The sequence below is a fragment of the Ambystoma mexicanum genome, chromosome 2q (assembly GCF_040938575.1).
Source record: "Ambystoma mexicanum isolate Mex_15411 chromosome 2q, UKY_AmexF1_1, whole genome shotgun sequence".
NCBI lineage: Eukaryota > Metazoa > Chordata > Amphibia > Caudata > Ambystomatidae > Ambystoma > Ambystoma mexicanum.
In genome coordinates, this window is record NC_090924.1 from 1277887333 (window position 1) to 1277910244 (window position 22912).

The 22912-nt window shown below is 44.6% G+C and overlaps 1 protein-coding gene across 1 annotated transcript in view; it reads right to left on the minus strand.

The window, feature by feature from the left end:
- Nucleotides 1-22912, minus strand: part of NPHP3 (nephrocystin 3) — a 1212810-nt gene that overhangs the window by 78655 nt on the left and 1111243 nt on the right. The window contains exon 26 of the mRNA XM_069648695.1: nucleotides 21765-21890. Within this exon, the coding sequence (XP_069504796.1) occupies nucleotides 21765-21890 (126 nt within the window). The remainder of the gene's footprint in view (nucleotides 1-21764; nucleotides 21891-22912) is intronic.

A 22912-nucleotide genomic window follows, 5' to 3' on the forward strand; every position in this document is an offset into this window, starting at 1 on the left:
GAGGCTAACACTAGGCAGAGTCTCCAAGGTGGACTTGACACAGCGGTGATCTTAGTGCACAAATAATTGTAAAGTGGTGTGTGGGATAGACACCTATCACAGTGTCTAGGGACTTTCAGTGGTGAACACTATAATGTTTGATGATAGTAAGTGGCACACAGGAGTCATTTATGCAACAAGGGTGGCGCTGGTCAGACTTTAACATCACCCTGAAATAAATACTTTAAGTCTCTCCAAACAGACTACACATAGCCGTAATGAAGGCCTGTGGGGATCATAATGGGCCGTCTGGTTTAACAAATCAGGAAAGAAAAAGCACCGACCAATATGGCACCAAGACTCAGATCAAAGCGTATGGCGATAAAGACATACGTAGAGGAAACTTCAGTGGTGAAAAAAGGTCAAGAAATCCCTCCTAAACCTAATACGACCAGCGATACCAACCCAGAGAAAATTACGGACTACTGCGGCATTGAAGCTGGAGCAGGAATGCAATTGCCCATAATGGCCCCCAGGGAAGAAACGACTGCAAACCTAACTCGGCACTCTGTAAACATAGATAACTCTCTACTTGGATTATGCTACTCATTACAAAAGGAGATAAATGGTACCCCAAAAGTGGTAGCACCTGCAGTGTGCGTAATGCTGGGCATCTAATTTAATCTTATATTGCCTAGCCTCTCGAAATTGCCAGTCCCTAAACCTTTCAAAATTGTCAGCCCTTCAGAGGATTTCCTTCTCAGGGTATGATCTTCAAAACAGCCTCACTCGTGGTTTCACTGGCTATAGTGTTGCTTCCACTATAATAGTGAGCATTGATATATATTGCACATCAGAAGCACTTTATTCTTTTGATCTCTAATGGCAACACTATTTGAAAACCAGGTCTCATTTATAATCTCAGTCTGTCTGCATACAGATACCTTCCTGGTAGCTTCTAATCTACATCCTCCATCTATGCTATGGTACATGTAGCTTTCTCCTTCCTACCAATTAGTGTGCTCTAGCCATGATTGAGCATTTCTGCATTCTGTGAGGCAGCAAATGTAAGTTCTCTGTCTAATCTGGGTTTCATGAAGCTTTTACATACAGTCCAGCGTTAATACTACAGGCTGCATACCTGTAACGCTCACCTGGCTCCCACAGAGGCGCTGGTCTAGTCTGGGTTGCTGTGACCTCTTCTAATCTGGCTTGTCTGGCTCGCAGAAGTATCCTTCTGTAGGCGAAAATAGGGGATTAACTGTCTGCGGGGTAATGCAATCGGCCTCCCATTTTCCCCTCTCACCCTCCTCGAAACCCTTCTGTGATTCCCAGTAGCGTCTCACCTTAGGGTCTGGAAGGACGAGCTCTCCATCCTGCTTCTGATGCAGGGGCGCGTTGGTATCCAGTTACTTCACTGGATTTTCGGATTGGTGAGAACCAAACTTGCTTGGCTTCCAGGTAAGTTTTTTGATAAGAGGTTCCCCTTGTGTCCATGCATTAATGTACTAATGCTAGTGTCTTTTTCCCCATAGGTGCCGGGGTACGGAATGCCGGGGAACAGGCACCGACCCGAGATGAGAGGTGAAATCCTTGTAGAAATCAGGTAAGTCTTTAATGAGCGTTTTTTGGTAATGTCTTTTTATTCGTTCATTAACGCTGATTTCCTTTTTCCCCTTAGGGGCCGGGGTCCGGAAATACCAGGATGCGGCGGGGACCCGAAATGAAGAGGGAATGAATCAACAGGTAAGTCTTAACATGGAGATTTAGCTTTCCTTATTCCCTTCTCTCTCTCACCTTTTGTTCTTGCCTTTTTCTCCCTAGGTGCTGGGGCGTGACTGCGAATCCAGATGGTCGCTGCTGAACATGGAGGCGCCCTGTAAAGGTGAGTGGAAAGCGGCGCTGCAGCGATCGTCGCAATGAGCTTTTAAATAAAAGTCTTCCTTTTCAGGATTGTCGGCGAGATGTCTCCGGGATGTGGATTTAGCAGGTAAGGACTTTTCCTTCTTCTGTTCTCTTCTTCTCTTCCTTTGCAGGTGATCCAGGATGCTGGCAGGCGTGGCAGAAGTCAGGATGCAGGAGCAGACACGGTGAGGGTCCAGCTGCTAGATGCAGAACAACGCAAAGCACGTGTGGCTGTTCGGGTGGGGTTTAAATAGCCTTGGAAGAAGTTCCAGGTATGTATCCTTCCTCCAATCAGGTACGTATCCTTCCCCGACCACGCCCGGATGGTAAATTAGTCCCACAGGTAAAGTAGTTCCGTTCAGGCATCAAGGAGGCCGGGATCCTGCAGCATGGTCTGCATCAGGTAAGTGCACCCAAGCACTCCCATAATGAGCTTGGCGCCTATGGCGCCAGGACTGATGTCTTTTATGAGCCTGGTGCCAAAGCGCCAGGATACTGTCCAAAGGGCCCCTACATGGGGTTGCTTGGTCTTTCCTTGGGGACTGGATGTCCGCTTTCGGGGACGCAGGGCTTGGACCGGCTCCCCGGGAGCGGGCATCATGACAGCACTCCCCCCCCCGCCCCCCAAGGCCCCTCCCAAGGTTGTTCCCTCCGGGGGTTTTGGCTCGTCTGGGAAGAGTCGGTGGAATTTCCTGACTAATCGAGGTGCATGCACATGGTTGCTGGGTTCCCACAACCTCTCCTGAGGTCCGTACCCCTTCCAATCAATTAGGTAGAACAGTTTTGACCTAAACATTTTTGAGTCTAAAATGTTCTTCACTTCGAATTCGGGCTCCCCATCTATTAGAATAGGTTCTGGAGGTTTGAGTAGACGGGTTCCGGGTACCACTGGTTTCAGAAGTGACACATGAAAAACAGGGTGAATTCGATACTAGCTGGTAAATCAAGTTTAACAGCCACTGGGTTAATTATTGCTGTAATTGAATAAGGTCCCAGATATTTTGGGTTAAAAGTTCGAGGCCCTTTGAGTGGTAAATGTCTGGTAGCTAACCACACTTGATCCCCAATCTGATACTGAGGTGCTTCACTCCGATGTAGATCAGCATTCTCCTTGTATTTTCTCTTGGCTTGTTGTAAATGCCTAGTTGCCACTTTGAAGGCTTGGGTAATTGTAGAATGCAGATGTTCTACTGCAGGCATTCCGAGGTTCTGAGGTGAGTCAAGGTTCGAGGGTGAAGCCCAAACAAAGTATAAAAAGGACTGTGGCCAGTTCCAGAGTGTACCGAATTATTATATGCGTATTCGGCTATCCAAAGAATGTCTTTCCAGTTGCTTTCAGATTGCTGTAACATACACCGTAAGTGCTGCTCAAGGGTCTGATTTGTCCTCTCGGTCTGACCATCGGTCTGAGGGTGGGGACTGGTCGATAATCTTACGTCGATCTGCGCCATTTGACAACATTTGCGCCAGAAGTGGGAAATGAATTGTCTTTCCCGGTCAGAGATTAGTACAGAGGGGAATCCATGTAGCCGAACAATATTTTCGAGGAATTCTTTGGCTAGGACAGAAGCTGAAGGTAAACCTTTCAAAGGAATAAAGTGAGCCATTTTGGAAAACAAATCCACAATTACCAGAATAGTATTGTACCCCGAACAAGGAGGCAGGTCCGTAATAAAATCCATTGATAGGGTGTGCCAGGGTGCTGGCGGTATGTCTAGAGGTTGAAGGAGACCGGCTGGTCTTTTCTTTTGACTTTTATTTTGGGCGCAAACACCACAGGACATCACAAAAGATTTAACATCTTTTCGCCAAGAGGGCCACCAAAATTGTCGTTTCACCTTTTCCTCTGTCTTGGCAATACCGGGGTGTCCCTCTATTAATGTATCATGATAACCGGAAATAACTAGTTCGTGTAATTCCTTATGTAGCAGGAATAAGCGTCCTCGGAAATAAGGTAAACCATTATCTATGGTAAAGTCTGATCCCTTTTGTTTCCAATCCTGTAAGGTTGTAGGGTCCAGGAGTTGTTTCACTCTGGCTTGAATGTCTTCTAGCGTCTGTAACAAAGTCATGCCTAGAATCCTCTGTTCGGGAATTATTGGTACTGGTTCTGAGTTTGTATCAGATTCTCCCATTCCAATTTGGGATAAAGCGTCTGCTTTGCCATTCTTGCAGCCAGGTCGATAGGTAATCACAAAATCAAATTCAGCGAAAAACAAAGCCCATCGGAGCTGCCGTGATGACTGAGCCTTGGCGGTTTTCAAATACTGTAAATTACGGTGATCAGTGATCACTGTGATGGTATGTCGAGCGCCAAGCAGATAATGCCGCCAGGCTTTAAATGCGGACTTAATGGCTAACAGTTCTTTGTCAGTGATTGCACAATTAATCTCGGGGTGCCGAAAAATGTCTGGACCAAAATGCTACGGGATGCAGTTGGTTGGTTTCGGGATCTCTTTGGGACAGGACAGCTCCCATGGCTAGGCTGGATGCGTCAGTCTTGACGACATAAGGGAGATCTGGACGCGGGTGTTTCAATATAGGTGCAGAGGTAAACTTAGCTTTTAAATCCTGAAAGGCCTGCTCGGCTTCTTCAGACCATTCAAAACGTTGATTTTTCCTCAAGAGTGCAGTAATGGGTTGTACCACGCGTGAAAATTCCGGGATAAACCTGCGATAGAAATTGGCAAAGCCGAGCATACTTTGAACCCCTTTTACAGAGCTAGGTGATGGCCATTTGAGGATGGCATCCACTTTTCTTGAGTCCATTCGGACTCCTTTGGGTGTCAGGATGAAACCTAGAAACTCGACTTCTGTGGTATGGAAAACACATTTCTCCAATTTAGCAAATAGTTTGTGTTGGCATAGTTTTTCAAGTACTGCTCTGACGTGTTTTCTGTGATCAGATTCCGAAGAGGAGTACACCAGAATGTCATCGATGTATACAACAACACAAACATCGATGAGTTCCCGAAGGACATCATTCATGAAGTATTGGAAGGCAGCCGGCGCGTTACACAATCCGAAAGGCATCACCTGGTACTCGAATAATCCGTATTTAGTACGGAAGGCAGTTTTCCATTCGTCGCCTTCTTTAACTCGTACCAGATTATAAACCCCCCGGAGATCTAACTTGGTGTATATGCAAGCGTTCTTCACCTGGTCAAGGAGTTCAGGGATCAGAGACAGAGGATAACGGTTTTTAACCCTTATCCGATTCAATGCGCAGTAATCGATACAAGTTCTAAGGTCGCCTTCTTTTTTGGGCACGAAGAACAAAGCCGAGGATGCCAGGGACTTTGACGGGCGAATAAAACCATTAGCTAGGCATTGATCCAAATATTCTCTCAAATGCAGGTTCTCAGGTTTGGTAAGGGCATAAATCCTGCTACAAGGGGGTTGTGCATCGGGCACCAGATTGATTTGGCAATCGTACGATCTATGAGGAGGTAACGTGTTGGCCTGTTCCTTTTGGAAGACGTCCTGAAAGTCTTGGTATTCCGGAGGTAGTTGCATGGAGGCAGATGTTACAGATGCTAGATTAATCTTCAGATTTTTTGCGTAGCAGGTTTGTGTACAATCCGGGAAGGTTATTCTCTTAGCTCGCCAATCAATTCGAGGATTATGTGTCTCTAACCAAGGGATTCCAAGAATAACCTGAAACTCTGGAGCCTTGATTACATCAAACACAACACCCTCCCGATGGCCGTCGGGACCAATAAGAGTCACTTCAGTAGTGGAATGTGTTACCGGTCCAGAGGCAATTTCAGTTCCATCGACTGTGGTGATGACATCTTTGCTGGTTTTAGGACGGAGAGGGAGGTTAATCCTAGAGACCAATTCACGATCCACATAGTTTCCAATAGCCCCCACTATCGATGTATGCCTTTATTGCATGCAACCGCTTAGGCTGTTCTGGATCTACGAGAACCATTGGCACAATGAAATGCGAGGTCTGAGAGTTAGTTTTCAAGCTCGGCAAGCGGACCCCTACGCTTGTCGGGCGGAGTCGTTTCCCGAAACAGAGTCTTCATGGTTTCTATCAGCGGCTCCTACCGCCTTTCGGGGCGGTTTTGCCAGGCAATCTCGTAGAAAGTGTCCAGAATTCCCACAATAAAGACATAATTTTAACTGCCGCCTCCTTTCACGTTCCTTTTGAGTTAAGGGTCCTTTAACCCCTCCAATTTGCATAGGCTCAGAGACATTAACTCCCTTGGGATTAGCATGGGTCTTGACCAACACCCGGGTCTCAAACCTGGACCGATCTGCTTTTCTGTTTTGAAGTCTGTGATCCAATTGGACCACTAAGTCTATATACTCTGTGCATTCTTGGGGCGGATTTACAACTTGGGCCAAGACATCTTTAAGTTCCCCGTGTAGGCCTCGATAAAACAACGTGACTCTTATCCTCTGGCCATCCCGTTTCCACAATTAGTCTATTAAAGGTTGCAATATAGATAGGAGGTCCTGATTGCCCTGTGGCAGGGATAGAAGTTCGGCATCCAGAGCCTGCCCCTGAGAGTGTCGAGCAAATAACCTTTCCATGCTTGCTTGAAACCTTTGAAAATCACGGAGAATCGGGTCATCTTGAGTAACCAGTGGAACTGACCAATCGGCAGCGCAGCCGCTGAGATATGACAATACAAAGGCTACCTTGGTCTGATCATTAGGGAAGGCCCCAGGTCTGCATAGGAAGTGCAAACGACACTGATTCATGAATACGGCGAATCGTTTGGGGTCCCCAGCAAAGCGTTCGGGTGGGGCCAGCGGCATGTTTCTGGGTAGATTAATCTGCACAGGGTTACTGGAAACCACAGGAGCAGGGTTCCCTCCGGAACCGGGTAGAGGAGTTTGCCCAGCTTGACCTTGCTGAAGCTGTCTGGCCAGGTCATCAGTTCTTTCCTTTGATATTATTAATTCCGTCCTGAGGGCATTAGTCTCTTGACGAGCGGCATGTACTTCGGCCCGTAATTCCCCCAGTAATTGGGCCAACTGATCAGTCTCAGAAGTTTCCATAGCGCCTGGGTGGGAATTTGTAGGAAGTCTTCGCGTTCTGTAACGCTCACCTGGCTCCCACGGAGGCGCTGGTCTAGTCTGGGTTGCTGTGACCTCTTCTGAGGGTTCGGAAGACGGTCTGGACCGGGCCCCCAAATCTGGCTTGTCTGGCTCACAGAAGTATCCTTCTGTAGGCGAAAATAGGGGATTAACTGTCTGCGGGGTAATGCAATCGGCCTCCCACTTTCCCCTCTCACCCTCCTCAAAACCCTTCTGTGATTCCCTGTAGCGTCTCACCTTAGGGTCTGGAAGGACGAGCTCTCCATCCTGCTTCTGATGCAGGGGCGCGTTGGTATCCAGTTACTTCACTGGATTTTCGGATTGGTGAGAACCAAACTTGCTTGGCTTCCAGGTACGTTTTTTGATAAGAGGTTCCCCTTGTGTCCATGCATTAATGTACTAATGCTAGTGTATTTTTCCCCATAGGGGCCGGGGTATGGAATGCCGGGGAACAGGCACCGACCCGAGATGAGAGGTGAAATCCTTGTAGAAATCAGGTAAGTCTTTAATGAGCGTTTTTTGGTAATGTCTTTTTATTCGTTCATTAACGCTGATTTCCTTTTTCGCCTTAGGGGCCGGGGTCCGGAAATGCCAGGATGCGGCGCGGACCAGAAATGAAGAGGGAATGAATCAACAGGTAAGTCTTAACATGGAGATTTAGCTTTCCTTATTCCCTTCTCTCTCTCACCTTTTGTTCTTGCCTTTTTCTCCCTAGGTGCTGGGGCGTGACTGCGAATCAGGATGGTCGCTGCTGAACATGGAGGCGCCCTGTAAAGGTGAGTGGAAAGCGGCGCTGCAGCGATCATCGTGATGAGCTTTTAAATAAAAGTCTTCCTTTTCAGGATTGTCGGCGAGATGTCTCCGGGTTGCGGATTTAGCAGGTAAGGACTTTTCCTTCTTCTGTTCTCTTCTTCTCTTCCTTTGCAGGTGATCCAGGATGCTGGCAGGCGTGGCAGAAGTCAGGATGCAGGAGCAGACACGGGGAGCGTCCAGCTGCTAGATGCAGAACAACGCGAAGCAAGTGTGGCTGTTCGGGTGGGGTTTAAATAGCCTTGGAAGAAGTTCCAGGTATGTATCCTTCCTCCAATCAGGTACGTATCTTTCCCCGACCACGCCCGGATGGTAAATTAGTCCCACAGGTAAAGTAGTTCCCTTCAGGCCTCAAGGAGGCCGGGATCCTGCAGCATGGTCTGCATCAGGTAAGTGCACCCAAGCACTCCCATAATGAGCCTGGCGCCTATGGCGCCAGGACTGATGTCTTTTATGAGCCTGGTGCCATAGGCGCCAGGATACTGTCCAAAGGGCCCCTACATGGGGTTGCTGGGTCTTCCCTTGGGGACTGAATGTCCGCTTTCGGGGACGCAGGGCTTGAACCGGCTCCCCGGGAGCGGGCATCATGACAATACCTTCCTGGATTCTATTGATAAAAAGTCTCCTGAATCTATGCTAGAACAGAAATAAGTTCTTTGTAGACTGATAATGTTGACCTTCAAATGGTAATTGTTTATCATTCGGATTAGTGCAAGAATGAAGAGGGTAAGGGGACTTAAATGGACTAAACATCCTTATTTTTTATTGCTGTGAGGCAGTTGATCAACCTATGCGTTGTGATTGCGGCGGGGCAGATATTCTTGATCACTTAATTCCTTTGGATTGGTGGAGGGGGGCCCAAAGATGTCCGTGCGCAGGACCCCAAAAGTCCTTAAGGTGGCCCTGAACATGCACTGACAGCTGGCGGGCACATGGTGTTAACGGGACTGCACTGGCACACGCGTAACATACAAACAGATAATTACAAACATCGCAATTAGACATGCAGGGACATAAGCTCAACACAGATAGAAGGTACTGCAACAGACCTGTGCTCACAGGTGTTAGTCATTGTGTCGACAGACTGATGCTATGGACGGGTACACAGGCAGGTGCTATAAACAGGCCCTTAGACACTGGAGCCCGACCTGCCCCCCCCCTACTGACAGGAAAGATAAACACAGGTGCTACACACATAGTAACAGACCGGGACCACAGACGGTTACTGACAGACTGGTGATGTAGCAGGTCGGTAAGAAAAGCACCATTGACAGAGTAAATGGTACCCTGACTAGTTGGCACGTTCCACCCCCGCAGCAAACGTGTAGATGTAGCTAAACAGGCAAACTACTCAGCGGTGGAAACAATGGAGCTGACTTGTGAGGCAAACAATACGGCGGGTGTGGATCATTCAAGATTAAGCTCATCAGACGGAATTGAGCCTGACAAGATCTCGGTTAAAAAGCCAGCGGGGAGCTGGAAAAGTTTCAAAATAAGTAGCCTTTTTTTCTAGTGAGGCGGGAATATGGCTACACCGCACTGCCATATTGCAAATCATCCACATAATACCGCATCTCCCGAGATACCGACTACATGGTTCTTTCTGGAGATGATTAAATGATGTCCTTGTGGTGTATTATGCAAATACCTCCATAGTCGACCAGACCATGGCTAACCTTCCTGTGCATGGACTCTGACATCGCGCCCGATATACTCCTGTGTGTACCGAATCTGCTGAGGAGTTGCGAGTGAAAGATCACACAGCCCCAAACAGAGAGACCTTGCACAGCTGCTGCAGACCAAGTTGACAAGTACAGGCGGGGAGTTGTACTGGGGTTGGCTAATAGAATTTCAACCGGGAAAGGGTCAGAATGTCCCATGAACAGAGCAGCCATTGTCATGGAATGCCCGTGGCTTCTGCCATTTGGTTGACAAGGCGGGGGTCAGAACTTGTGACCCAACTATGATGACTTCATGAGAGTTGTATGATGCAGCCTATGATAATGGATGGTTACTGTAAAACACAATTAATGGCATCAGAGGGCGAAAAGGGAGGCCGATGAGAGGACTTCTAATTGGAACATCATCTGAACTCACGACACGCATTGTAATAAATAGCACACATCTGCTGGTGGCAGAAATTGAAATTACCGGCATTGGGGGCACGTGTGTAATACTGCTGGCAAATGTGTATGACCTCCCAGGTGATAATAGCACCAATAGCAAACAAGGTCGTCTGTCCTCAATAATAGCCTCATGTTGCCAAATGACAGGGGACAGAAAGATCATCATTGCGGGAGATTTCAACGCCCACTGTATAGATAATCAAAGGATTGAGGCAACGTAATACCAGCAGCCCTTGAGCAAGATGAGACAGTTCCCAAAATGTGGCAAGTGGGAAGTGGATGAGATTTTGGAAAATGTGTTTTTTTTTGTATGTTAAAGGGGCGCGTAGCAGGCGACATGCCAGGTAGGAAGGATAGCCCAGGGGCAACACATTTGTCTTGGAAGCATGACAACGTAGCGCAACACAAGTTCGAATCCCTATCCTGCGCTTAGAAAACACTTGTTGGTATTAAGCGCATTATAGAAGAACAATTATAACTACACCTGGAGGGCACTAGGTAAAAAGGCAACATTAAATTATTACTTTGTACGACCAATTTACACCATAGAGGTGGTATCATTAAAGACACAGCTGACGGATTATAGCGATCTCCCTCTAGTCAAATTGACGATAAATGTGGAAGGAGGGATAAGGCCCAAACCAAACATTGGGAATGTAGAGGTAAACTTGAAGGGGAACTGTATTAAGTGGTCTAATAAAACGTGGAGGCAATGAAAGTAGTAGTCGTAATCGGATGGGCGAATGTAGTGTATAGTAATCCTCACTGTTCAGCGGCAGAAATTATTAATTGGATTTCCCTCTGCACCAAAAAGGTTTCGGTGGTCAATAAAAAATACATCCCCTTTGCTGACAAACAGCACACTAGCGTTTATGAATGTACTAACCAGAATAAAAAATAACAGACTAAGGCGCAGAATAAAAGAAATAACCTGCATCAGTCCTAAGATAGCCATCAGGAGCATGTTAATATAATGAGAAAAACAACTATCGAAACTTGGCAAAAAGATGGCAGCTCTCGATAAAAAACGCCCAGTGGCAACAAATGTTGTCCTTCATCAAAAAAAGGAGACTCCAAACAACTGTGGAACATGAGGAGACCACAAACATGTAGTGTAGCAAACCCCGTTTCAGATGAAATACGTTGGTAGTTCATTTGGGGGAGGGACAGGGAAACTGCTTACATCGGGGGTCTAAAAGCTTTTACCTTGCCGTTGACAGGGATGATATAACCTCAATGGTGTGCAAGTTAAAAAGGTCGGGAGCACCTGGCAGGACAGTCCGGCCAACATAGTGATCATTGAGAATGCAGAGCTATGGACTGAGATCCTACTGCCGCTGTTTACCGGGGTCTGCATGGAAGGAATCATCCCTGAGTCCTGGAGAATGGCAGTATTAATACCTTCAAGAATAAGGATTGAGAGAACCCAATGAATTAACGTTTACTGCCAATGCTTGACGTGACTGGGAAAATCTACACATCCCTGATACTGAGAGATCTGAAAAGATGGGCACATTTAAGACAAATACTCGCTACCTTCCAAATAAGATTTAGAGCAGGCTGTTCAATGGCAGATAACATCCTCACCCTGGCACTACTAACCGCTGAAGCAAGAAGACGTAGGAACCCTCCACTATACCTGGTCTACTTGGACTTCACGTCTGCTTTTGACATGATAGAGAGTGCTTGTGGGTAAAGTCAGAGGGCTGGGCTATATCCGAGTCCTTGCTGGAGATGATACACCAGCTCCACAAGGGAACAAGTGTACAGGTGTGGTTGAGCAGCATGGGTGCTTGCACAGCCAGGATTACCACCAAAAAGGCACTAAAACAGGGGTGTACGCTTGCGCCTATACTATTTATTTATTGTTAATTTGTAATGAAATTATATTTTATTTATATCGCGCTCATACACAAGTGTTTCAGATCTTACTATGCCCAGTGACATCGAGAATGCGCACTATACACAGCAGAATTGTATTTCAAGGCGAATCAAGACGGGGGAAAAACGTTCTTAAAAGGTTTTGAAACATTCGGAACACGCAAGTGCGACAGAATGAGAGCAGGAGATGGAGGGAGTGCAGAAGGGGGAAGGAAAGAAGACAAAAACAATAGCCTTCGGACTAGGTTGTGAGGCGATTTGCAACGTGCAAGAACAAACAAAATACAAAAAAAGGGGGGGGGGGAGGTGAGAGGTACAATACAAAAACAATTAAAGTGCAGGACAAGTAGGTAAACTGCAATGTGGAAAAACCAGAATGCAATTGAGTAAGGCAGGTAAGAGTGACTGCAGTCTGGAAAAGAAAGCCTTGTCTCAAGGAATGAGGGGGCTACATCAGGCAGGCGGACTTGGACTATGGCATTCAAATTGTGTAAGTGCTGAGCATGCAAGACAGTCGGAGGGGGACATAGGGGTACAGAAGGAGGCAGGCGAATGCAACAGTGAGGAGAAATGATATAATCGGTACATGTGAACAGTTAACAGCAAAGCAAGGGTGTGCTTTTAAAAATGGTGCACAGTTGGAAACTCCTCAGCTCATGAGGAGGAGGCCACCTCAAGTATGCAGGTAGAGAAGTAAGTCAGTAAAGGGAGTCCTCACACACACCCTGTGATGCAGGGGCCTACAACAGTTATAGCACAGGTAAAAAGGCAACAAAGCACAAGTAAACCCAAAGGATGCGGCAGGTAAAGTGCAGTACACAGTACAGGCTGCGAAAAAAGACAGACCGACACCGTTGTAGGAAAGGAAGGTTCGGTGCACGGCGTGGGCAGTGACCAGTCATACAAGATGGTAGAGGCAGGTGAGGTGCAGTGCACAGCGTGGGCCATGAAAAGTCAAATAAAATGGACCACAGCGTGCGCCATGAAATGTTCAGCCAATTCATGAGGTAGAATCGTATTTGAGAAACTCTGTCTAATAAAGCTCAGGCCCGCATGAGTGCAGCCCAGAGGTTCCCGCAGAGAAGGTGCCAGGAAGGTAGAAAGGTGAAATAAGTGTAGGGAAGAGTGTGAGCGAAAAGCGTAGGACTGCGTGTGAGAAAGGTGAGAGAGACAGGGTGGGAAGAGAAAGGCAGCCGGTTACTGGGTGATAGAAGGGAGGGAGTAGGAAGAAAGAAGTGAAGGCAAGCGAGTGAAGTGAATCAAGACAACAAGAAGTGGAGAATAGGAGAGAAAGAAAGGAGAGGAATCAACCTCTACCTGGCAGACCTACCTTTAAGACTGGCAGCCGCACATAGTCCCCGACACCCCAGGGTTGGTACACAACAGATCCACTGGCTATCATATGCGGATGACGTGGTCCTGATGGACCGCACCTTAGTTGGGATCAGAAGGGCATTTTGCAAATTAACCAATTACGCACAGGAAAATGAGCTGATCATTAACATGGATAAGACCCAGACCCATAGTAAGTGGATCCCGAGCTATAGCCAGGAAATCAAACACCATTTTGGCCGATATAAAAAAGGGTGCCAGTCTACACATTTCTTGGTATACAAATGAGGGCCTATGACGACCTAATTGAATCAAAGACACGCAACGTAATAGCCGTAATGCAATCTTGAGGGCCTGTGCGGGACAAACGGCAGGATATAGTATTGAGGCAATCCTCCTGGTCTATAAACAAAGTAAAGTGCCAGCAAAAACATATGGGCTGGAGGCCACCCTCATGTCCAATGTGTCTTGGTTAAACAAGCTGGAGGGGAAGGTCTGGAGGACCCTCCTTGACCTCCCCTTAATGTGTGTCAGTTGCGGCAGTAAGGACAGAGCTAGGACTGACATCCCTGGTGGGTACACTTCTTATGCGGGAGGGCCTATTGTACATCAAGACCATAAAGGCTCCAGTGTCTCCTCTACTGAATTTACTGGGGAAGCAAATGATGGAGGGAGGCAAAGCACTGACCAAACTGTTTGAGCCCTCACTGTTGGATAGAATGATCGAGATTTCCCGTAAGGATAGACAGATTTGTGAACTGGGCAGAGAGCACGGCTAAAACAACCAGGTACGGGGTGTAATCCCCCCACACTGCACAGCCTAGACTGTCAAAGAAACATGATTCGATTTACGGTAGCCATAAGGTGATTTCGGAAAGAGTCTTGAAGGCAAACAACGGCGTAATATTGAACCACGCTATCATAATGAGCCTCCTCCACCATGTCCCACAACTGCGAGGGATAGAATCTAAAGACATCAGGAAAGTTGACTTCTCAACGGAAAAAGAAAATGATCGAGTGCGCCTGCACATAGCCTCCTCGGCCTTGACAGTCTTCATGGTGAATGCGAATGACCACCTACGGTCCTTGGGGTTCGACCTCAGACGGCAAGCTACCAACGAACCTCAGCCCAGTGACACACTGCCATCAACCTTTACAAAGTCGAAAGGAGTGGACTCGAGATTCGAGTAGAGGTCACAAAAAGGAGGTTGGTTGGCAGTGGAAGACGGGGAGAGATAAGCAAGTGGCTCTATGCGGACCTGACTCTTTGAAGATCACCATAAGAGGAAAAGGAAACTAAAGTGCACACGAGAGCCAGGGATTTAGAGCGGATCCTGAGCTTAAGATAGACAAAAAATAGTATTGGGATTGGTTCACAAGAGCCTTAGGACCAGCCTCCCAGGACTAGAGTTCGATCTGGAAAGGATCAGGGAGGCTGGAGATTGGATCCTGGAACACAAGAGGATTCGCCCACTTGTTTCAAGCCTTTCACCCAAGAATGGGAAAATTGGATATCATATGTCTCCAGGAATTGTGGCTCAGAGAAACCCCCTTAATTGGATGGCTTTACAGGATACCTAAATAAAGTAACCAAAGGACCTCGAGGAAGGCCCAGCTCCAGTCTGTTGACATTGATAAAAAACAGTTCCATGGAGAAGTTCATCTGAGTAATACATCGCAACCCCCTTATTCAGATAATAATAAAGCTACGGGATTCCCCTTCTGATAAACAGGGGAGTTTCGCACTCTTTAATGCCATCACTTTTGTTCATTCTGTAATTAAATGGATAGACCTCCTGTACACTCAACTGGAGAACCCATAGCTAATCATCTGTGGAGACCTAAAAATTGATTTTTTGTGTCCAGCTTTAAGAAGGGAGCAGTGGTTTGGGGGATTTTTCTGAAAAAGAGAGCTAGATGCCAGGAGTGGGTGGAAGAAATGGCGGTGAGAGACATCCACATGGTGAATGGTCAAATCAAAGGAGATCTGACTAGAGCTACAACATGGCACCCGGGGTTAGCAAGTGCAACGTTGGATTATTTTTGTTGTTGCAGCCTCCATGTTTTCATGGGTGACGTCTCTGATGGTATTTCCCTCCAAACAAAGTGATCATGACCCTTTGGTGCTCTCCTGACTGGGATTGTCCCAAAAAGGATAAAAAAGAAAAAATAATTCAAACCTCTGGAATCACAAGCTTGCATTGGGTCCTGAAAGAAACAGACTCCATATCATGCCAGCGCTAGTGCCACAACGGACGGAAAGAATGATAGCTTGGCTACAGATTGACATATGGGGGGTTGAAGATGAACCTAGCCTGGCCATTTTCAGGGAGGAAGTCAGAGTAGGACGCAAACCCTGCTTTAAACCGAAGCACACCTTCGACGCAGCTATCGCAGATCAGAAGAGTTTGTTGTATGGTGCCCTCAGGAGATTAAAATCTCTTCCAACTATTTTCAGGCATCAGGCTCTGAAAAAAAGGAAACAAAAATACAAGAACAGGGTTGTATCCCATAGAGCAATCCTTTACCAGAATGATACCGAAGACATGATGCAGGCTTAAGACTTGAAAAACTTGAGACATCTATGGCAACTACTAAACGGCAGGGAAACCGATGATGGTCTACACAAATTAAATGCTATCCAAAAGAACGGTTGGGATGAACACTTGGAAAACCTCTTTGCATTGAACCAAGAGAAGGAAGAAATGTTCTATGATTAGTTAACTCACTGGTGAATTCATTTTGAAAAAGAGGAAATCCTGAATATTATAATGAAGGCCAACAACTCTCGTGCCCCAGGACCAGATGGGATGACAAATGCCATGCTGAAGGAGGCCCCAAAGGCCTGGGCGGACTTCTGCATGGTCTTATTCAAGAGGATCGCTCAATGTGGCAGAGTTCCAGCTACCTGGAAAAAGGCTGTGGTGGACCACATTTTTTAAGAAGGGTGATGGGGGGGAGCCGAAAAAAACCCACTGCCCTACCGCCCTCCTCGATGTTCAGGGAAAGATCTTTGCGGGAATCCTCCTGTTAAACCTAAAACACTAGGTGAAGAAGACAGAGTCCTATGACCCAACGCAAACCGGCTTTGTCAATGGCGTAGGCTGTAGCCTGAATTTGCTCCTAATCATCCTCCTAAAGATGAAGACTCTGAAGGGGGAAAGCAGTCTCTATATGGCATGTATAGACATGGAGTGTGCCTCTGACTGCCTCAGCTGGGAACGATTATGGGTTAAAATGACTGCCATGGGATGACAAGAGATCTAGTGGCAGCAATTAAAGACCTGTACACCGCGATGGCTCTGCAGGTCAGACTAGACCTGGCAGGGAACTTGAAGAGGGGGATTAGGACCTATTTGAGCCTGAAGTAGGGGTGTCCACTGGGTCCCATACTCTAGAACATCTTCATCTTGGATATGAAAGGGGTCCTAGACCCTCCTAGATCCTGTCCCCCAAGGATCAACAGCACTTCTGCAGGATGGCTCCTGTATGCCGATGATCAAGTCCTCTTGGACAAAACTCCCATCGGCCCGCAGAAGAAGCTGGACTCACTGTAGAATTAAGTAGATCAGAATAGCCTGAAGATTAACATAGCTAAAACGGAAATCCTGAAGATGGAAAACTCAAAGGGGAGGAAAAAAGTTGCCATGCTGGATGTTGGGTGGTAATCGAATACAACCTGTTACCTCAATAAAATATATAGGAGTATTGATTAGCGCGAGTGGATGCAAGAAGCCATAGATAGATTGTCTGAAAACGAAAGTAAAGTAGTTGACAGCACAAGGAATGGTGATTGGGAGGTAGTATGGTAAATCCTTGCTCCTCCCTGTCATCAACATCTACAATCAGTAGGTCATATCAACATTGACCTATGCTGCTGAGACCTGTTTAAAGTTGCAGTAAGAAGCTTAGGATTTGGAGGGGATCGTAAGATTCCCGACCGCGATACCATTCATTAGACATGAATTGGGCTTACTATCACTATACATGAGAGTAATCTGGAAATCCTTGATGATCTTTGACAAATTGAACGCCACTGAAAGCCCCTCCGAAATACCATATTAGAATGATGAAAAAAGAGGGTATGTTTGATTGGCCGTTGAACCAGTGAAGAGAAAAAAAGTGTGGGAATATTGTCCAGCCTTGGTTTCACAGTCGATAGCCTATGCCCTTATTGGTAAAGAGTGCCCTATGGGCTGCAGAATGCAATTAAGCTCAAGTCAAAAGATCAAACTCCAAGATTCACACTTTATCAAAATCGATCACTGGCTTACTTAACATAATATCCCAATATCTGAAAAAATCCTGAATGCCAAACACAGATTCCGTTTAAACATACTCCACACCAAAGTAACATTTCATAGATATGGTGGCCAGGAAGACCAATTCCGACTATGCAAAGATGAACCAGAAACATGAAACCATTTGATCCTCCTTTGCCCGGAACTGAGAACACAGAACACTTTTTTTGTACGATCGTATGAAGAAGAGTTTCAGGACTGATGCAGATGCTTGGTGGGAGGCACTTTATGGGGTAACCAATGTGGGACTTACACAGAACAGGCTGAGTTCCTTGAGCTGATCTTTATGAAGAAATTTAGAGAAACAGCTCTGCTATAAGCAACAATGTTGTCTTCTGGTTTCTCCGACTCCAATTAATCCGAGTGCCCTTCTCGTCATTCCTCATTTGGTTTTTGTCCTTTCTGGTTCTTGGGTGTTTTGCGATATGAAGTACTGACGGATTCAGTTCTTCTTTTAAGTGTTCTCTTTTAAAGGAATGTAATGGAATACCAAAAGTTTGAAATAAACTAAATGCTAAATTAATTGAAAAAATAAAATAAAAATTGGATCAGGCAAAATATGCATTTCCAAACTAGTAATTACAAATCGGACGGGTGTTTGAAACAAAATGCAGTTTCTCCTACCAAATGACATTCCGCTTTGGCCTGAAGGTGCCACATCGCAATCTTCTCTTCCATCCCTATTTTTATCCATCCTGGTGACATGATTCCCCTAGCACACATTGCTTCCTCCAACCCAGTGATTCCATGTGGTAAAATTAAAAGTGTTAGGCAGTGCTAGGCCTCCTCTCCCAAATTAGGTCAAATTGACTCAGACTCTAGCTGTGTTTGCATTTGATGATGTAACAAACATTTTGTTTTTTCATTGTTGCCTCAAATATTTGATGAAAAAGGAAAATACACCTTTTAACATTGATAATGAATATAATCCCTTTGGGAACATAGTATTTGTGGGTCGTCGCAATAATTGGCATAGCAATTGAAATGTGGGATTGGGTTAACAGCTATAAGAAAGTGGCTACCATGAAATCATTGAATATATATGCCAAGATGTCTTGCGAATTTTAAAAAAACCAAAACTACTTAACATTGCTGCCATCCCAATCTACATGTAGAATTTTCATGGATATTAGATTTAATAGACTTAATGTATTAGCCATCAGAGGTGCTTGGACGGGTATTCCTGCTGATAGGAGGATATGTAGACTATGTTAGATGATAACATGGTTGAATCTGTGAGACATGTCCTCACCTGTTGCCCAAAGATGGGTCTGATATATGATAAATACTTCCCAAGTTTGAGTTCGAGCAAGATTATATTAAGTGCGAAACATTCTGGCTTAGATGCCTTACGGGATTCAACAAAAGCCTCATCATTGCTATAACACAGATATGGAAGAAGGTAAATGAGTATTTGTGTAATTTGAGGATGAGGTTAAACTGCTGACTGATCTTGATAAGTAACATCCAATAAGTGCTTATGTGCCTTCCCCTCCTACACATTATTATGATTTGCCATTGAATGTCCTTATTGTGGCTTACTGTCTAGGTGCCATTCTATTTTTTGGGATTAAGATATCTCTGTTTTCTGAACATAGTAGCTGCTAATAATAATACCCCTATGGATCATTATGTATGGTTATGTTTGTTGTATATGTTTGACTTTGTACAGATTGTTTCTTTTATCTCTGTGTAGGAAATTAAGTTTTAAGTTTTATGCTTCTTTATTAGTGATCTTATACTAATAATTTTAATTCTAATTTTAATCTGCGGTATAATTATGCTTAGTTTAATCTTCTGTCTAAGTGTAATCATGATATTGTTATATTTGTGTAAAAGTTTAATAACTATATACACTAATACATTTTTTAAAAAGTACCAGACTGCATCTTGTCCTGGAGCACTTTGTCTTCTCTGGAGCACCCTCTGACTTGTCCTTAGTGTTGGCATGTGTGTAATTTTATGCTGCTGCTGTCCTGTCATCCATCAACATTAGTGTCACCTTTGGTGAGTCTTTTCATCTTGCCTGCATCGCTGGAGCTCGCCTTCTTTTGTCAGGATTGTTCCAAGGGAAAACCTGGCAAACAATAATTGGGTACTAGAGGACTTATGAAAGATCTCAATAACAGTAAATAACACAGGCAAAATCCCTGCTCCCTCTATCTCTGCATATCTGTTCTAAGAATGAACTCATTCTCATTGGTCGTACCACCAAGCAAGTCGTGTAACAGTGGCTGGACGAAGTTTACCTGGAAGGATTCACCCCTCAGTTGGCAAACACAACCAAATCCCTGTGCTTCATTGTGGATGGTAGTTTTTCTTTCCAAAAGCAGATAGCCAAAAAGGTACAGACCGCGTGGCTGCAGGTGTCGACACAAAGTCAAACCATTCAATCCCTGCACTTCTTCACAGTAGTCCAAGCCATTGTGGTCTCACACCTCAACAGGGGAAACTCCCTACTTATTAACCTGGCCCCCCCTCAAGGCAACAATGCTATAACTAGCCCCTCAAGGCAACAAATGCTGCAACCAGCCTCATTACAGGTGCCTACAAATATGACCATCTCTCCAAAACTGAACAAGCTTCACTGTCTCCTTCTGCCCATCATGATCAAATTCAAAACTGCAGGCATCACCTACAAACCAGCCTTGAACACAACACCAACATACTTGGCAGCAAAACTTCACACCTCTGGAGGCTCTGGTTCCTCACGTAGGAAAACTATGAAAAGGTTGGAGTCTAAGCTGGCCGTAAAAATAATCCTCAATCCCGGCAGCGCCTCAAAATGACCCGCAAAACGTGGCTCTTTCAACAATACTTGCTGGATGAATAAACATCCCTCTCTTCCTCCACCAACAGTTCTGCTCTGCTTTACAAAATGCCAAGCCCAATGCTGGCACCCTCCTGTTGTAGAGCACTCCATTGTGCTTGACCTATTTTTACGATATAAGCAATTAAATAAGTCAAATAAGTACATCCCTCCTGCACTATATTACACTTGGTGAATTGCCAATATGAAGAAGAAACAAAGCAGTCATATATACATTTAATTATTACAAATAGAAAAAATTGCAACACTAATTCGATTTGATAGAATCCCCCAAATGGTCTTGCAAAAGCTCCTGCTCATTGCTTACTTTGATTACATTTGAAACAGGTCATATTTGTCCTTCACGTAATGCTTGCTGTTGTTCACAGAATATACTGAATTTCTGCTTACTTCTATTAAGGCGTTCTGGTGTAAGTATAAATGTATAGGATTTTTAAAATGAGTTTGGCTAAAAAAGAAATAGATGTGCTTATTTGCCACTGGCAGAATAAATATTTTAATTGCAAAGAATATATTGTCTCACTGTGTTAAGCTGGTCAACGTATGGATCTCGGCCATAAAAATTTAAGAATTTAGTAGTGGTCCATCGTCCAACACTGTTTATCTAGATAGTCTCAGAGTGAAAAGCTATACACAAGTCTGAAAAATTATCACATGCATGTCTCTGAAGAAGTGTTTTTCCATGGTTGCCTCCCAAAAGACTCATAGATTTGCCTGGCATGACATTTGCCATATTAAACTAACTACAAGTTATTAGGCTAGTCTTTTTTTTAAATAATTTATTCCAATCATTTGACCACCAACAATGTCAGGCTGAGTTAAAATCCCAGTCTACAGCAGTTAAAGAGTCTTCTTAATGTTGCTGACGCTCACTTCTCAAAGTTCTAGAAAAACCCTTGGATGTGTCTCAAATGGTCACTCTTCCTTATACAGAGTTGGTCCCTTCAGCACATAATTTGAAACATTATTGACGACGGTGGAACGCTTCAATAATCAAGCACACATCACCACAAAAGTATAGTGTATATAGACGCCATAAGGTCTGGAAGTAACCCTTTTGACTAAAACCCAAGGTAGGAAACGTTCTTCGCCACTGCGCACCCCACAAATGTTCTTGAGAACTGCATGCCACACAACTTTCAAACATAAGTATGTTCTTAACTTCTTGAAACTGACAACACAAATGCTTTCAGTTACAAAGCAATGAGCAACAGTATATTTCACTTCATTTTCCTGTCACTTTCTAGATTTCAAAATTACTCGACAAAAATTCTTGAAGCAAATCAAACATCAAAGAGCGAGAAACACACATACATTTTTAAAGACGTGTGAACAGATCAACGTACACAACAAACATCTCCATAGTTTCATAACTTTGGCACACCAACACTTGATAATACCAAATAGGTTCACATATCGGGTATAGAATTATTTTAATTTAGCAGTTGGGCAATCTGATGTGGTCTGGCAGTGACAAGCATATAACAAAGTTTTGAAGATTACAGTGCATAGGCTGACCCTCTGGTTTGTAAACGCTCAATTTACCATCTGAGAGTAGAGCACAGCCAAATTCACCAAGGCAGTTGCAACACTGGGATGCTTCGGGCCAAAGGATTTCTGTCTGATTTCCACAGCCAGTTCATACAAAAGCACGGCTTTGTCAAGTTTACCCTACAAAACAATTTTGTTTGTTAATACTGGTCACTCACAGAATAACAATCTTAATTTAATTACATTTCTACTGGTAAACAAACTGATGCAGGCAAAAATATGCTAATTGATTTCAAATCGGATTTCCTTAAAAATAAAAAAGTTACTTTAAGCAAAACGTAGTCACAAGAAAATAAGATATTTACAATTAATTAAAAATGGTACATGTGTTTATCAAGTAAACAGTGCATTAAACACCCCTCTCAATGTCAATCAAATGAATGTTTAAAGTAAAAAGGTTTCCTAGATAACTGCATACAAAATGTCCATCATGTACCACAGTGCAGGGCATAAACAGCTCTGAATGTGTAAATACTTGCCTGGCCTCGCCTGATCTTAATTGTAGAAATGTTAGCGTTCAAGAAGAGTTGAACTTTCTTTGTGGGAGAAGCACCAACTTGTCGAATGGCTTTTCATGACCAAAAACTCAACAAAGAATAAATATAAAAAAATTCACATGCAATTTATTTGCAGTTTACTCTGAAAAGTTGCTCATCAATATTAGTGAGGCAACTGCAGTTCCTGCTTAGCCTCTCTTTTGGGCACCTCGTACTGCCATTTTGATTCAACAAAGACTGAACATGGGAAAAACAAGGGATTCCAGAGGGTCTTATTAAATCAATCTAACTGAACGACAAAAATAAATCTTTGGGATATTGTGTCCTGTGTGATCAATCATTAACATGCAGCAAGCTCCCGCAATGGTGTAAAATGCCATTCTTTGCTGCATGCCGATGATGCAATTCTGATGGTAGTTAACTCCGACAGACTTACAAAGAAGCCTCTCTGCTGCAAAGGCCTATTTTAAATCCCTAAGCTTGAATTGAATTTAGCAAAAGATTTCTATCATTTGGAAGGAAACAATTATCATTTAAATGGTCTATAGACGGTGTTAGTATAGAGACTGTAAAATATTACATATTTAAGGATCCCTTTTCACACGGGTCATGGGCAGGGCATACATTCAGAGTCAGGAATTTGCT